The sequence below is a fragment of the Synchiropus splendidus genome, chromosome 4 (genome assembly GCF_027744825.2).
Source record: "Synchiropus splendidus isolate RoL2022-P1 chromosome 4, RoL_Sspl_1.0, whole genome shotgun sequence".
Classification (NCBI taxonomy): Eukaryota; Metazoa; Chordata; class Actinopteri; order Syngnathiformes; family Callionymidae; genus Synchiropus; species Synchiropus splendidus.
In genome coordinates, this window is record NC_071337.1 from 33,040,577 (window position 1) to 33,058,515 (window position 17,939).

The window sequence follows — 17,939 nt, forward strand, 5'->3', positions numbered from 1 at the left end:
CTTCTATGGAAGACATCTGCCAAGCAGCTTCTTGGTGATCTGCTTGGACCTTTGCTCAGAATTATCTGAGAGACATGATGGACACTTCTGTGGCTCACACTGTTTTCGTCTGGACGTGGGTCTTCGGCCATGGCTGGACCATCTGGCCGTTTGGTTTCCGTGGTTTAACCAATAGCGAGGCCATTATAGGCCGTTAGAGGGTGGAGAACATATGAAATAGAAATGATGGTTACTCACGTAACCCAGGTTCTATGAATATGTGCATAACCCTCTAACTGGCTGCCCAGCAGGCCTCCTTCCGCTGAGTTCCAAAAGGAGCAGAGCGGCGGGAGTAGGGCAGTCTTATGTGTGGTGGGAGGTGCCTTCCCGGAGGGGGGGGGCCAATCAATCAAAGTCTCAGGCCAAGGACAGTGCCTCGAGGTGGATTAACCAATAGCGAAGACCGTTGGAGGGCTACGCACATATTCATAGAACCTGGGTTATGTGAGTAACCATCACCTTTTATTTGAAAAAAATGATTTACGACTACAGTGGGGTCCTGACTATCCAGTCAAAATCTGATAGTCAGTATTCAAACATTGGGCTTTTCTACAAGATTATTTTCTCTTTTTTTTTCCATTTTCACATATCAAAGGTATTAAAACCAAACTTATAGAGTCACTGAAATGCCTATGGTATAATGTATGAAACAAAGTTGGTTCTGTTAAACTACAACACTAATTAAGTGTAAAGCAAGTTCTAAAGATCGAGAACAAGCCCTTGTGATGTCACACATTAGAATGCAGTTAAAAAAGCTTTTAAACTTCAGTATTGGAGGTGAAATGCCAATGCTGGTGGCAGTGAGCAAGTAAGCCTGTTCTTCTCACTGTAAGATGAAGAGAGTCAAAAGAATTGGATTAAGGTAGCCGTGGTAGTGACCATGCTGATGCTAAAAGACAGAATAAGTCTCACTGTTTACCCGAATGCATTGCGTTTTGTCCTGCTGACCCTGCTTAAGAGAATTTAACATTCATTTATCTCTGAGCCATCATTTCATGTTAGCCTGAGGTCATGTGGTTGAAATAAAAATAAGCCTTAATTTACATGAACCTGCACTTCTTCCACAAAAAATTACAAATACCTCAGTATTCAAACATAATTGCAGCTACTTCCACCGCCTCAGAGCACAGCGCACTGGTGTTTGGTACCTCAAGTGACGTCAGAACATGGTGGCAGTGTTTGAGCCCCTTATAAAAATCTTTTCAGAATCACATCAGCATGTTATGTAAGGAAACATAACATGCCATATATATATATATATATATATATATATATATATATATATATATATAGGATGAAAACTCTGACTTCTAATTATGCATTGGTGGATGTAGATGATGGTGACACTTTCATGTTGATAGTTTTTACATTTTACGTTATATTTTATAATGATAACTGAGGCAACTCAATGGTCAGTTGCAGTGAGTCACTATCCTAATATGAGTGCCCCTTTCTGCATTAAAACGAGATGATTTATGGGTTCTACCACAAGATTTACAAGATAACTTCACTGTAACTGACTTTTGGATTTGGTTTGTTGAGCTTATTCGTAATTCTCATTTATTGTATAATATCCTGTTCGTGATCCTTTAAGCTGGGATTTCACATTGAAAGCATTTTGAATCCTTCTTGAATGTTTATTTCTAACCTCTGATACATTGCATACGTGTTGCTTAACAAATTGTATGACATTTATGTAACTATTGTATCAAATGGCTTCTTAGTCGATACATTGCATACATCTCAGACAATATTTGAGCTTCCATGACACTGAGAATGAAGTGGAGTGAAAGACCCTTTTCGTAATTTTGGCCCCTTATTCCCACTTTACATATTTTTCAGATCAGTGGCCAACATTTTTCTTCAGATTGTAACCAAATATCACTTTAGTTCTGCCTCAGAACTCTATATTAGTTACTTGGTTCCCATTAATGCTAACTTTTTGCAGCTAAAAGTTCCCACTTTTTAGGAACTTAGGACTGGATATGTGTAAGGTTGATGTTGCCATTGCGTAAATCAACACCACATCCCACACAAAATGGAGGTGGTTCTATTGAGTCTGACCCTTGTGTGTATGTAGGCCCTCTCTCCTGTTGGCCGGTGTAGGTACCAAATGTACCTACACTGCTTACCAAATGTGCCCTACCTGCATTGGGATGATGACATCACATCCAGCATACACAATGTCTTTTTTTAATGTTTTAATGACCCAGAGAAAATCAAAATCACATTTCACATTCGTAACATTTATTTCCACAAAATACGAAGTTAGTCATATTATCATGTCAATCTTTTTGAAAATTAATGTTACGCATGTGGTAGAAAGCGCCATCAAATACTTTTTCTCTGGCTCATTAAAACGTTAAAAAAAAGATATGTTATACGCCAGATGTGACGTCATAATCCCAAAGTAGGTAGGATACATTTGGTAAGTGGAAAAATTTGTTACCTGTACTCTCTGGTGAGGCGGTGGTAACTTGTCCTCGTAAAAAGGAAACACTACGTTTTACAACAATAGGAATAAAAAAAAAGCAATCAATGTCAAAATGCTTTTAGATTCTTACCCGGGCAAGGCTTGGTGCACGGCTCCTCAATTATGATGGGGGTGTCTTTCTCTACTGTAGGCTCCAGATCTGCACACAGGTCATCATCAACCAGGCGGCTGTCCTTCAGGTTTTTACCATCTGATACATAGCAGGACACACTTCGGAAGCGCATGCCATCCCCACACCTGGCACCCTACGTGAAAAAGAAGAATGTTTGTCGTGAGGCACCCAGAGGGTAGAAGAGAAGTATAGCCAATCTGACTAACCTCAGACCTGCACTGAGACCAGTCGCTGTATCTCCAGCTGTAGCAGGGTTTTACCACACATGGCTTCCACTGCTCCACCTGAGAAGGACAGGGCCTGCCGTCACCCTGGGGAGCCTGGATTACGACCCTCCTTCTCCACAGCTTCCCTGAAAAAGAGACAATTTACTATTTGCGACATGCTGCTTTTGACGTCTGTGGTGCGCCTTCATTATCTCAGCACACCACACATATTTAGATTCTGTCTCTGCTTTGAGCAAGATGTTCGTCCTCCAAGCCAGAAATAGCTCAAGATCAAAGAAGATATAACAAAGTGGAAACAATAATCACAAAAAGGGGTGGAGTTTTAGGTGTTTTTCACAGATGAATTCCAAAACGAAACACTTTAATAAAATGACGTAAACACACCTGCTGCTCACAAAATTAAATTTGACACAGAGACAACTCAAGGATCGGACTAGGCGAGGACTGTGGTGGATGTGAGATTTCCTCCTCTGAATTAATTACAAGTTGAGGCTCGCGAGTTATCGGTTCTCCCCACACACAGAAATTAATGGTTGTCAATACTGTTGTGTTGACATCTTTCACATTTATGACAAATTTTGGTGCTGCTCTTTTATACACAGCGTGTCGCAGCCCATAGCAACAGATATTAAGCAGAAGTTAAGAATCACGATGTTATTCCTTATGCATGTTGTTGAGTATTCAGTGCCTCTGAGGTTATTGGAAAGAATTTTCTTGACACTAATGTTAAACTAATGTTTACAAGTGTAAATCATTATTGTGTTTGGTTTGGTTGTTCATAAAATTGTCAACATCTTGGAAAATCTTAAGTTACGTTCAGAACAGATTCAAAAAGTGTGAGTGATTTACGAGAACAAGGTTTAATCTACTGAAGTGGTGGATACATTTGTGGAAGAATAAATGAATGTATCTCATTAGAAACATGTGCAACAGTCAAGTTAAGCTATGATCTGTTTCCTAACGCCAGTGGAATGTTGAACCGTGGTCCACCCATGCTGAACTCGGTCAGTTGAACAATAAAAGTCACTTTTGCACAAACCGAATGTTAAGCCAAGTTTCCAAATACATCAGATCTGGTCTCCTGAGTAAGTAAACAGGGACATCTATCATCTGTAATGTCAGGTCTTGAGGACCAAGCACCCTGGATTCGGGAAATCATGTAACACTTCCAGCAATCGGGCATTCTAATATGGTCATGTGTCCATGTGTGTAATATTGTGTGTATTGGATGGTGTAATGGATTCGTAGAACGGCCTCGGTCCAGTCTCTATTTTAATGTGTCTGTACTTTGACTTCTCTGATGCTGACCATTGACAACTAGATGCTGATGCTGATCTGGAATAAATTAAGTCAGCATCCAACTGCTGCTGCGGTTCTTCGTGCTTCCATCTCTAGACGCCCTGAGATCTATGGAACCCGCTGGCCGGACATCACATTCTGCTGTTAGCTAGAGTAGTAGTATAGATGAAAAAAAAAAAAATTCCAGTACCTTGAAGACCACATGTGTGTGTGCATTCGGACCAAGATGACCAGCTGGACAGTAGGCAGTTCAGTGGACACTCAATTACACAGGAAGCATTCATCTGCCACTTACTCTCTAGGCCCAGCTGTAAGAGAAATGTTGGAATTTAAGACAATGCTCTCCAATCCAGAAACTTTTCATCTGTAAGCATTCATCTCCAACTGTGTGAGCAAATAAAGAAGTGATGTTGTCATTCGCACTCAATGTCACTTGTTTTTTCATTACTTTATTCACTGTATCCATAAAGCTCTCAGTTTTACTATGAACCACCAGACAAAAAGTTGTTTAGTTATCATGAAACACACATGCACGTTTTTAAGCAAAGTAAAAGCAGGGGTTGAAAAACATACAAACCTCTTTGCAGATGTTGAGGTCGACTGATTTGCCATCACTGCGAACACAGTCCAGCATTCGTGTCTTGATGCCACTTCCGCACACAGCTCTGTTGCTGAGCTGACAGGTGCTCCAATCTGTCAGGTACAGAACAAGTCAAAAAGGGTACTAGGATGACAATGTGGACAGAATGGACTCTTACCAGTTATGTTGTAGGAAAAGTGGAAACAATTGGTGTTCAGTGTGCATGTCTCCGTCTCTTGGTTTGGAGGGCAAACGCTATTCTGACCCGGCTGACGAAGTGGAGTGGCATTTCTGACCCGAGTGTGGTTCCCACCGCATGGCTTGAAAAGAGGTGACAAAATTTGTGAATAAATAATAAATCAGTAATGTGAAATCTGAAATACTGGTTCAGTACAGATGTGAAAAAACGGGTTAAACATTTTTTGCTGCAGAAAAGAAAATAACCATGTCTCCACAGCAGCAATATGCTAGGAATCCAACATCAAAATTGATCGGTTCAGACGCTTACCAGAGGACATGGGTTCCAGGGTCCCCACTCTGACAGCACACAGTCCTCTGGGCAGGGCAGTCTGCTATTCCTGGACCCGAGTGGCATCTCCTCTGGATCACACAAGTAGTCTTCCACTTGCTCCATGGGCCCATCAACAGTATTCAGCATACACCTTGATCAGGAATAAGCCTTTGTTAACTTGTCATTCAAAGAGAGATTACTTCATTTGAATGATCAGCGTTAAATTCACACTTTCCTGGTGAGAATGAATAGTCAAAAGCCCTAATAAGAAGTTGATGCATTGTCCAAGGACGAATGGTGATGTCTTAGAACTCTCCCCTTCCTGTGGGATAATTACCCTTTGAAAGAATACAGATGTGTATTTTTTAATTCTAATACTAAATCAAATGTATATAAAGTCTTCATTGTATATGGCAAAGTTGTCTTGTCGAGAGAATTTGAGAAAGTTATTTGTTATCAGAAAGTCCAGGAGAAAATTCTATAACAGGACTTCATCACATCATCAAGTGATACCTCCTTTATACTCTATTTATTTTGTAAATCATCATTTCTCACTTTTAAATTGTGTACTGGTATGCATCCTGGTTTGTTTTATGAACATCCTGTAACCTGTACCAAAAGACAATTTGGCAGTTTTTTTTTTTTTTTTTTTTTTTTTTCATGAAACACATTCAGAAGTAAACCTGAGTGCTGATAAAACTCGAAGGGCTCCTGTTTACAGTCTGACTGTCTATCGGAATCCCAATTAATGTTCCTGACACTCAAAATTTTGTGAGATTAGTAACCACTTTGGTTCGTATTTGTTTATGCAGGATTTTTCATCCAAGCCATAAACTCAGCACGTGTTGCCTGTGGAGAACACAGACTTGCAGAACAAGGAAACAGGGTGGTCAATCTTTATTATGTGTGATAAATCACATATTTCTCTTTCAAGGAACCTGTTACAGGAACTGGAGTATGAAGAAGTGAATAAAATGTAATAATGCCATTTAACGTGAGCTTTTCAATGTGTGATCAACTAAAATCTAACTGTATACATCTGTTTAGATCCATTCTAGTGCACTCTGAGACAGTAAGAATGTGGGTTGATCCATATCAATTATTGACCTCAGTGTTTGAAGTTGAATAAGAGTTCAAGTCAATGCAAGATCCAAGCATGCAGGAGGACAGTGATGAAGTCAGATTTCATTCAGCAATTTGTAAAATGATGTCAGTTGTATTGCTTTGGCATGTTACAATCAATTTACGGGCCTCTGATCAGTATAGGGCCATTAAATCACGACATGTAGGGGGACTTCAGATGAAGAGATTTATTGAACTATAAGACATTATTTAACTTGGTAATCTATTAATTGAACGTGTTAGTTTAAAACCTTTAATAGTTTCCTTTAGACTTGTTATGTTCCGTGTTTTTCTTGTGCTTTTATTAGGTTATTTCCTGTCTGTGTTTTCCTTTTCCTTTGTTCCCCCCAGCTTAATGGCAGCGCAGCTGGAGCTTGTCCGATGATCGCTGATTTCTACACCTGGGTTCCAGTCTGCCCTGCCAGATGGTTGATCCTCGTCCGCTGGTAAAGTCCTCCTCGAAATTAGGTCTTTGAAAGCTGTCTACTGTCTGTGCCGTTTTTGCCGCTTCCATGTTTGTTCCTCTAGTTTGTTTCCTGTCTTCGCCACACTGTGCGCTCTGCGTGAGTCTCTTGTTGGCTTTTTTTCCTCATGTGCGTGTTTGAGTGTTCCACCACCAAGCGTTTTTAGTTGTTTTGGGCCTTGTGGATATATGCGAGTGCCGGTTCGGTTGTCCCCGTTAGCTGGCTTTATAATAATTTGCCTCTTTTCTGTTCTCAGGTTTTCCCCAGCCTTGAGTGTTTCCCTTGCTCCGCGTTTTTGGATAGCAACGTCCTTAGTTCTTCATCTCCTGTCTGTGCCCTGTTATTGGTTTTGTTGTTGATCAAATATTGTAAAACTTAACTTCGTCTCTGTCGAGTCATCTGTGGGTTACTATTTAGCGCGTGGGCCTGTTCACCTGAGCCAACCATTACAGGAATGAATCAAATGTAGTATTAATATTGAATCTTTCTTTGTAATATATTTGCCACAAGACACCAGCATCTGTGATTATACTCCTCCCACCTTATAGTAACTACAGTTATGAATGTATTGAATGTTTTTTGTCAATTTATTATGAAATATCTACATCATAAACTGTATTGTGAAAACAAATGTACTGCTGTGCTGACTATGGTTCGAAATCAATTTTAAGGGCATGGTCACAAGGGCCAGCATGCCTTGCATAGAAGAAAAGCCATGGTTCTACAGTTAGTGTAAGTGAACTACTGAGCACAGGCATTACCTGAGCTGGCGAGACAAACACTGTGGGGCATTTTCAGAGCCAGAAGGAGGCTGACATGGGGTCATTTACAAAGGCTGTTCAATCTTAAGAGTAACAAAACATAAGGGCTGAAGGCTGGTGTTTTGAATTCAATTGTTGACATCTCCGTTTGAATGGTAATATCATTTGAGTAAAATCACCCGAATGAATTGCAACAGATTCAAATGAGCCATGTGTCATATAAAAAGACCTACCGGACTTTTCTTGTCTGGACACCCTCTCCACAGTTTTTCTGTAGGTTAACATTGCTGACCTTCCAGACACTCCACTGTTCAGCCACCCATACATACTGGCCACAGTCACTGTGACAGGGCACCACTTCATACACCTTAAATAGAGATACAACATGATAGAAATGCAAATGCTAAATATTATTTCTTAGAGGGTCATGAAAATTTGTTTGTCTACTTACTTGAGCCTTCAGATCCAGTGCATATTACCAAGAAGGGAAAGAACAAGAATTAGAAAATAATAGCATCAAAAACGCAAACCAAATTATACATATATATGGAACAACTGATTGTCAAAAATGGACCAATCTATCTATATAATTATCTTGCTCCTCTAGTATCAAGACATCATTCAGAATATTATTTTTACTTTTAAACATTTATTTTTTAGTTTAAAAAATTCTCTCCTGTGTCTTCAACACAGCAGACGGCTCCTTGCCCCTGAAGCACTGTTAAATGTCCATGGAAGAGCCTTCGTTGCTAAGAACAAAAATAGACTGTCAAGTTTCACATGAAAGTTCCCTTTTTCCAGCCATTTTGAGAGTTAAATGGAACCCATGTGAATGTGATACTCCTGATACTCAACTAGCTCAAAGGAAGGTCAGGTTTATAGCTTCTCGAACCAGCTTAAGTAATGTGCTAGCAAGCAGACTTTCTAATCATCTTTTAGCCATCTAACACAATTAGCAAATACAATGTATCATACGAACACTGGAGTGATGGTAGCTGGAAAAGGGCCTAATATATACAGATATATATCTCAAAAGTAATAGTAATTACCTTACCTGATTGACATGGTCCAATTTTGGACAGGGTCTTCCTCCATTATATGGTTTTTCTCTGAGCCACTTAGAACGAACTTTTACCCCACCACCACAGGACTTGCTACAGCGCGACCAGTTGGACCACTCGCTTAGCTTGCAGTCCGAGGGACAAGGAATTATGCAGGCCTCCTCAATGTAACCTGGAAAATGTTTAGAATGGTCAGTACTGTATACCACATAGCATATGTTGTCGGTCACAATTGTATAATGATTGAAGTTACGTGACAGCAACCAGAAAAATCATTTTCACCAAAAAGTAAAAATAAATTAAACAGCAGTGTGGTAAAAGAGTATTTTTTCCTATATATTACGAATGTCCATAGATTAAACATTTTCTTCTCAAATTAATTGCACTGCAGAGATACTTTAATGGCATATTAATCACGCATTGTGCATCTATACCATGACTACAAGGATTTTTTTTTTTTCAACGCCAATAATGTTTACAATGTTATGCTTTCAACATATTTTTGTTGAGGACAGAATTATTGGCCACTGGTGTTGCTAACATTTTACTAATTAAATTGAGAGCAGATGCAAAATGTGTGATTAATTTGCCATAAATCACAAGTCACCTCGGCTCTAGTGTGAACAAGATTAAAAAATGGCCAGAAATATTCAACTATGATCAGATGACTGTAGCTTGAAAAGGGTTGAAATGCAGGCATACTGTAAAAGAGAAGAATCTTCAGTGTGACCCAAATAATGGGATGGGATTCAATTAACTACTCATCTTCTTTTGCATATAGTGATGCCACCAGGGGATGGGTGTTCATCTGATCCACTACAGACGTTCTTCCTCATCTGGCAAAATGAGAATGCCTACTCTAAGTCTGCCTTCAGAAATCAATGTCATACTCCAAAATGCATGGACAGTTTAATTTCATATTTTACATGCAATTCTGAGGAATCAAAGGAAAACTCAAAAATGTAAAATCATAATCACCTAGAATAAAAGCAAGACAATAGAACCTCTGCCCCAGCTCTAAGGAAACTTACCATGACTGTTGCAGCGGGAAGTCTCAACAATACGGTTGTCCTGATCATAGCACACCGTTGCTTGGTAGCGGTACCCTTGACCACACTCCCTGATGTCACCCAGGACCTTCATGCCCAATTGACTTTCAAGCCGTCCTCCCTCTGACAAGATACAATCTGACCAGTTACCCACTGGCCGGGCGTTGTATTTGTTGCAGGGGCAATACTGAGTCTCAGTGAGTGGGTAAATCTGGTTGTTTTTGCACTGCTCCCGCTTTTTGCTCTTTCCTGCAAAGGCAAATCCAGATTGCAATGTGTAATCCACAAGTACACAGCAGTGAGACTATAACACAAACTACAGATGAAGTCCATTCACCAATGAGGATCCTCTTGCGAGTCCGGACACCAATGCAGTTAGCTGTGCAGGAAGAAAACTTTGACCAGCTGCTGAGCTGACATGCTTCCTGACAGGGGACCTGGCAGAGCTGCGTGAGTGGAGGCATCGAGATGGCAGACTTAAGACATGCCTCAATGTCTGCTGGCCCACCCTCCTGCTTACGACAGGAAACAGCTAGAGAAGAAAATAGAGGGGGAGATTAAGAACTGTCAAGACTCTCAATGGAGTTTTGCAGCGGCTTCAGGGTCGAATAGAAGAAGAAAATGAATGAAAGAATTAAATAACCTGACTGACTCCATTACAAAATGTGTTTTACCAAAAAAAAAGTTATTCTTAACATCCATATTAAGACGTTACAAATAATTAACAATTTCTGTAAAAATCAAAATATAAATGTATTCATTGATTATTCATTAAAATATAGACAAAATCATGCTTTTTTTGTTTGTTTCCACAAATAAGTAAGTATATATATATACTTACTTATTTGTGGAAACAAACAAGTAAGTTTGTTATAGTATATATATATATATATATAAAAACTTAACGTGCGCAGACCGTTCAGCTGACCCACGACGTGCTTTGTTATTATGTATAACGCAGCTTCTGTATGCAGACGTGTCCCGTTAGCTACTTTACTGACTGTTTTTTCTTCTGACTGTTTTTCTTCATATTGAGGTGTAAAATCTGTCCTGTCTCCGCACTGGACCGTGGTAGAGTGTCACAGGGGAGGTGCTCGCTCTCAACAACTACAAAGCTGGAGCGCTCACTCCAGGGTTGTATGTCCTGTTGTCGACTGGAGTTCGGACAGGGATGAGGCGAGTCTCGGACAGTTATTTGGTTTACTTGGTTTATTACTTTGTCGTCGTGGGTCAGTCAGTAAATATTAACACAAAATCTAGTATAGTGAACATAGGAAACCTTGTTGTTTGCAACATCCATACATTTCATACTGACCATGACATTTTTGCTCAATACTAAGTGGTAAATCAAATCAAATCTGCCAATCTCAAACAATGAAAAAAGCAAACAAAAGGCATTGCACACAGGAACATAACTGTTCAGGACAATAAGTATGTGTTGGTATTAGGGGCAGAAATTTGTGTATAAGAACTGTTCTTTATTCAGGTCCTTTTCAGTCTCTCCAAAATATATGCCAGAATTACGCTTATAGTATTTAGTATCAAATTAAATGTAATTTAATACTATGTTGTAAAACTAATATACATGTAATGTGTTCAAGTATTCAAGTAAATGGTAAATTCAAGTAAAATATTGCAATGGATATTGAAATAAACATTCATTTAGCTGAGATTTTTGGGAGCCCTTGGAAATGCTAGGACTCTGGAGCTTGACTCTTTTCATATTGCTGACCATGACATGACCAGCGAAAAGAGTCCACAGTGATTAAATAAGTACTCCACTCAGCAGTGGAAAAAAAAAATAAATCGCCAAAAGTCATTATATTTCTGAGGGACAGCAGCTGTCAATGAACATGAGGCCTGGTAACTGTTGAATTGGCATCATCTTTGTGGTAGAATTCACTCTCACAGATAAGATTAGATTAGATTACATTAGTCACAGCAGCAACAGTCAATGAAAACAAAAACGCCCAAGATATTAAAGATAAGCAACAAGCATCAAAGATGCTCACGAAGCAACAACATACATAAAAACACAAAGCAACAAAAGAAAAGAAAAAAAACAGTCAAGTCACATTCTTGAAGTGCCTCTGGCTGGAAGGAATGAATCTGAGTTGTCAAGTGGTTTAGTAGCACAGTTGGTGTGAAACAGACATGGCCCAATTTTTGCAGTGCGATAACCCCTCTGAAAAGCCTTTTGCATCCAATCTAATATCATTTAACCTATAATTGATCAGTCAAATACAAAGGTATTCCAATGCACAGATGTGTATGAATTGTGTCCTCACCTCGAATTTGCAGACCTGAGCCACATGTTTCCTGAGCTCCAGGACTGTCCTGACGAACTGACCATGGCACCAGCTGGCACCGCCTCCATTTATGAATTTTCCATCTTCAGAAGACAGTGAGATTTTACTAGTGCTGCCAAACATGCATCACTAAAGGAGCACTAAATTTCTCATGCACTTTTACACACATGCACGCACAGGTTTGTTGGACCATGTTGGGTCAATAGATCGTCATAGTACTTGCAGATTCTGAGACAAAGGGAGTCATTCAGGTCAACATAACATATCGACAAAGGAACGATAGTCATATTTTCTTTATTTCCAGTGGTGTTCTAGACAGCTCTGTACAAGGCTGAAAAGTGTTGTCTTCAGTCCTCCTAACCAGTTAAAGAGGCTATGTGTAGTTCGAGAATATTTGCCTTTGGCTGCGCCGCAGGTAAATGAGTGTAATTGCAAGCTGTTGTAAAGTTGGGTCTCTAGTCTTGCCTCCATCCCACGTTTATTTGTTTATGAGGAGAGACCGTGGCCAAATAGCAAAAAAAGTGATCACAGATGACAATATGCACAACACTGTCAAGCTTATACTTGTAAAGGGAACTCTGGAAACGTCTGTCAGTCAACATCGGATTTACTGTGAGATGTGGAATTGCCATTGTGCCGACTGTGTTTTTTGAGCGGTATATCGACCATCCCTAATATATACAATGTAACACTGCTACTCATGAATCACGTGGGTGAGAGAATATGCCCCAAAGAGCCAGCCACACAGGATCTGTCATGTTGGTTTGTTGCAGTGAGCAAATGTTTGCGATGCGAAAGCATTATTGGCCACTCTTGTATTTACAAACATTATTGTTCCTGCTGTGCCCTCCAAATTGGGGAAGATTGATTGGAGAACCTTCAAGTCAAAAATGTTGAAAGAAAACGTAGATTGTGAGAAAAAAAACATACAAACTAATCTGTGGTGTGACCAATAGTTTAGAACGGCGGCAAATTCACTCTTTTTTTGAATATTGTATATTATGACATAACCAGGCATTGGCCATATTTAATTACATACTTTTGCAGCTGTTTATCTGATCCACTGGCACTACTCCTATTCATTTCTTTAGCAAGAATGATGTTGTCAGCAGTCCAGCTTCCTCCATCACCATTTTGACTATGCCCTCCATCGTCATTATTATTCTTATTATTCTTATTGTTATTATTATTATTAGATCACTGCATTGTTATATTAAACCCTAACCCTAACCATGTATTGCACAATGCTGCAGAAAATGAGCAAGCCGATGATTAACATGTTGCTATGATAGAAACCATTAATGAGATGCAAAACATCAATTAAACAAGACACGACATGACAGCAGGTGAGTTTTTATCATAATAAATATAATATTGACAAAGCTGGCAGACCTTCACTATGAATTGTACAATGACTCTGCCAGATGTGTTGGCATGCAGAGCAGTGAGGCAGTTTTGCTGTCATCAGCCTTGTGCGCTATATTGCATCTAAAGTGTTGCTACAGTCATCTGATCATGAATACATATAAGTCTACAGATTGTGTGTGTGTGTGCGTGTGTTTGTGTGTGCTAACCAATCAAAGTGACTCAGGATAGCCAAGATGTGAGGTATACAGATCTCCTGGTGTACGATAGACATACATTTTAATATTCTGTAATGCTTTCTATATATTGTCTCATTTTTATACAAGCAAACACATCAAGTGTTGGATGCAGTAGAGTACCTATAACCCTTGCAGACAGATGTTGCATCACATTCTCGCTCTTGGGTCAAAACATCAGGGCAGTCCTGTCCCCCATTTGCCGGCAGCTGCAAAATGACACGTTTTCTGTATTGCCTCTTCTTCTTGTTCCATCCTAGAAGAAAGCAAGAAGCTTTGTGTTAGAAGGCGCTCTCCAGAAGATCTGAAATATTAAATGAAGTGACCGGGTGCTTCTATACACAAGACTGAAAAGAATAAGAATGCATGAAATGTACAGAAACATCAGAAAAAAACATTGTCAATACTGAAATGCATATAAGCAGACAAAGTGCATACAGCATTGGTATAACCAAACATTCATCATTGTTTGGTCGGCATAACAGCAATAACTGAACTGGAACCCGAGAGAGTGCATCAGACTGAGAACAGAAGAAGGAATTGACAAAATTGTACGAAACAAATTGTCCACAAGCTTTGCATGACAGATGTTATAAGATGGATCACTAAGCTAAAAAAGCTTTATGGTGTTTCCATTATTTTGGCCAACCCTTGTATTGCGATCCCAGATGTCGATCCATCTGTTGAGGTCGTTGGTCCAGCTGTTTTTAACCACTTTGAACCTATAACTATGACTTCTCTCGAAAAAGTGGTCAGACAAATTAAACCATCTGGATCTCTGATCTAGTGCCTTCATGTCTACTCAAAGATATTCTCCCAATGATTGGTCTGCTGGTTCTTCAAATTATTAACAGCAGCCTGGCATCTGGAGTGGTTCCCAATTGTTTTAAGCATGCTACAATACAGCCACTGTTAAAAAAACCCAGGCCTGGATCGCTCAGTCCTGTCAAATTACAGGCCCATCTCCAAGCTGCCTTTCCTCTCCAAAATTCTGGAGAAGGTAACTAAAATCCTTTTTAGATTATTTTAATATTTTAGAGGCTTTTCAGTCTGGTTTTAGGTCTCACCACAGCACAGAATCTGCTTTGTTGAGAGTTTTTAATGACATATTCTTTTAGTCTCTACACATCACCCCCATCTTAGCTTCTCTCCACTGGCTGCCTGTGACTTTTAGAATTGATTTTAAAGTTCTTCTGTTTGTTTTTAAAGTTCTAAATGTTCTTGCCCTTCAGTACCTAGTAGACCTTTAAACCCCCATGTTCCTCCACAGTCCTTAAGGTCAGATGACCAGCTGCTCCTGGAGGTACCTAAAACTAAGCGGAAGATGAGAGGAGACCGGGCTTTCTCAGTCTGTGGCCCCAGCTATGGAATACCCTCCCTCCCCATGTCAGACAGGCACCATCATCATTTTATCCTGAAAATACAGTTGTACAGCACTCAGTAACAATCTTGTATTGCTTTTTACGTGCTTTATAAATAAATATGGTATGGAATGGTATAAAGAGTGAATTCTAGTTCCGTTAGTCATGTACTATAACCATGAGGTGTGAATGTGTAGGAGTAAATAATATAGTATAGTATAGTCTTTCTACTGAATCATCAGGGCTGTGGATATCTAGCAGTGATCAGAAACAGGTTTAGAATGAGAATCAAAGTGGCTTTATTTATTCCCGGGACAATACTGTATAACCAACAGCATTTAATAAACCTTATTTACATTGGTATTAAAGTACACTGAGCTCAATTAGCAACAACATCTCTCATGACATGGCAAATTTGAATGGCATTAGGTTTCTTCATGGCAGAAAAAGTTAGAGTTTGCTCTATGTTTAAAGATCATTGTTGCACTTCCACTCCTAACAACGCAGCTCCTGGAGTAAGTGTCTCCTGAGCCCTGGCAGGCCTCAAGTCTTTATCAGTGGTATTGATGATACATTTTCCGACTGGTATACCCCTTAAGGTTTGAGCTGAAGAAATTTACTGCTTACATGTAATTCTGTGCTTACATGCAAGCGTCTCCTTACTGCAGGATGGCTTCTCAGCACTCTCCGATGGCAGGAATGTGGACTCTCCGTATAAAGGACACATCTAAGCATCGGCCTCCAGTCAGCCTTCGCTGCTGTAAACCAGTGTTGCTTCTGTGAACTCTGATCTCAAGTTTACTGATCTCACCTCATAACAAGAACAAATATCAAAACCAATCCAGAGATCTGCCGAAAGATGTGTGTTGATGATGATGATAGCTGTGTGATAGTGACGGTGGTCAACCGTCACTCTGAAACGCTGATTCTGCTTATTCTGACTTACACGGCAGAATGGAAAGAGGTGGAGGGAATAAAATTCAATGAAATACTGTTCAAACTGTAATCGCTAATTCTAAAATAGATCCTGTGGTTTAGAGAAAAATGGCAGTTTTCCTTAAACAAAAGTTTGAAATCACTAACAAAATCACCAACTTGTCACCAACTAAAATGATTTCCAAACTGTACAACGGTATCTTGAGTAGATAAGGAGAGAACACACATATTGCAACCGAAAAATGGGAGGGAGGCGGAGGGCCTATAATGCGACAGCATTTGAAGTAGTAGTATATTAGGTAACAGCTCTGTGCAACCTTAATAAGAAGGACAAGAGTCATGTCAACATTGTACACAAGATCAATGTGATGAAAACAAATCATCATTTTCTAGTGCTATTGGACTCATTTAGCAAACTGGCCAAAGTGGGCGGAACATGTTAATTCAGTTAAATTATAAAATCACTAAATAGCACATGAAGGATAATGGCTTTGTACAGGTGGAATATATTTTCCCTCACCACCACATTAATGCTCTATATACATAACATTGTTCTCTGTTGATATTCAAGTCAAAGACACAGTATTAAAAAAATATATTTTATAAAAATGGGGCTTTTCTAGTTGAGGTGGAGTACCAACACCATTTCCATTTCCCAATCTGGGCCCCGGATTCAAAAGTTTCTGGATTCTGGTGGCACTGTTGTCCAAGTATGGTTTGTGGAAACTTGAGCTATTATTTTCCCTGCAAGCACTATTTTTGGGATGTGCTTAAAATGGTAATTCAGGCTCAAAGTGAACCACGGAGAGAAAATGGCAATGACAGTATTCCATAATGGTGTGAGAAAAAAAAAATCTCTACAAAAAATATGCGCTGCCTGTGTGTGAGCATGCAGGTGTGCATGCCAATGTGCATTTCCATTACATATGTCATAATAGAGATTAATGAATTCAACAAGGTCCCCACTGAAGACCCAGGGATCAAATACACCACCGTCCACTGTGAAACTAAGTGAATAACAGACTAATAATTCACATAAACATTGGTTCGGCTGACCTGGTTCACATGTAGCTGGGCACGGGCTCCATTCACTGTAAGGAGTGACCACACAGTCTCTCTTGCAAGGCAATAAACAAGGCCTGACCGAGTCTGGACGCACAGTTTCTGGACACCTGTGGAGTAAACAGACACAAACAGTTGGAAACAATAGGAAAAGTCACTAAAGAATAACATTGTAAACAAAGATCTTCCCCACTGGCTTCAATATTAATTTGCCTTCTTAATTGTTGAGTTTTACTCATTCACATAATCATCATCCACCAGATATTTGTAAACCTTCATATTTAAATGTAGCAGAGAAACGCATCCTTGCCAACCTGCACCTACTGGTGAGCTCCTTGATGTACCCCCTGCAGTTAGCCTACCTTGCCTGGCATCAGTGTCGAGGACTCCATCATCTACCTCCACCACACATCTACCTCTCACCTGGAGTAGGCTGGGAGCAGTCTGAGGATTATGGTCTTTGATATCCCGAGTGCTTGGGGGACAAGCTGAGTTATGCGGGGGTGGCCCAACACCTTACAAGATGGATAGAATATGTGTAATGCACACTGCTTTGCTGCACGGGGACACTGAATGGCACTCTCCTGGCTCATGTCCTCTTCACCCTCTACACTGCAGACTTCCCCACAATACCCCATCCTGCCACCTGTGGAAGTTCTCTGATTACTCTTCCATCGTCTGTGTATCGAAACTGAGGTCCTTTGGGGTGCAGGGAACATTCCTCTGTGGTGGTATCACCTATTTTCTATGGATTGGTTTGTTGGGTGGGCAGTATTATGGACAGAGACAAGAAGAGGCTGGACAGACTAATTATGAGCGCCATCTCTGTTCTTGGCTGCCTTCTTGATTCAGAGGATGGCAACTTGGCATCTGGAAAGGTGAAGGCTGTCTTAACTGTTATACGTGATTTGAACTACGGGGACCACAAGAGCTGATTGCAATACATGGTCT

General features: G+C 40.0%; 1 protein-coding gene across 1 annotated transcript in view; it reads right to left on the reverse strand.

The window, feature by feature from the left end:
• thsd7aa (thrombospondin, type I, domain containing 7Aa) overlaps positions 1-17,939 on the reverse strand; it is a 68,110-nt gene that overhangs the window by 18,929 nt on the left and 31,242 nt on the right. The window contains exons 9-22 of the mRNA XM_053862109.1: positions 16,983-17,098; positions 13,753-13,885; positions 12,008-12,111; positions 10,057-10,251; positions 9,702-9,968; positions 8,664-8,842; positions 8,061-8,066; positions 7,843-7,976; positions 5,260-5,413; positions 4,930-5,071; positions 4,749-4,864; positions 4,362-4,479; positions 2,852-2,997; positions 2,604-2,778 (exon numbers count right to left, since the gene is read on the reverse strand). Of these exons, the coding sequence (XP_053718084.1) occupies positions 2,604-2,778; positions 2,852-2,997; positions 4,362-4,479; positions 4,749-4,864; positions 4,930-5,071; positions 5,260-5,413; positions 7,843-7,976; positions 8,061-8,066; positions 8,664-8,842; positions 9,702-9,968; positions 10,057-10,251; positions 12,008-12,111; positions 13,753-13,885; positions 16,983-17,098 (1,985 nt within the window). The remainder of the gene's footprint in view (positions 1-2,603; positions 2,779-2,851; positions 2,998-4,361; positions 4,480-4,748; positions 4,865-4,929; positions 5,072-5,259; positions 5,414-7,842; positions 7,977-8,060; positions 8,067-8,663; positions 8,843-9,701; positions 9,969-10,056; positions 10,252-12,007; positions 12,112-13,752; positions 13,886-16,982; positions 17,099-17,939) is intronic.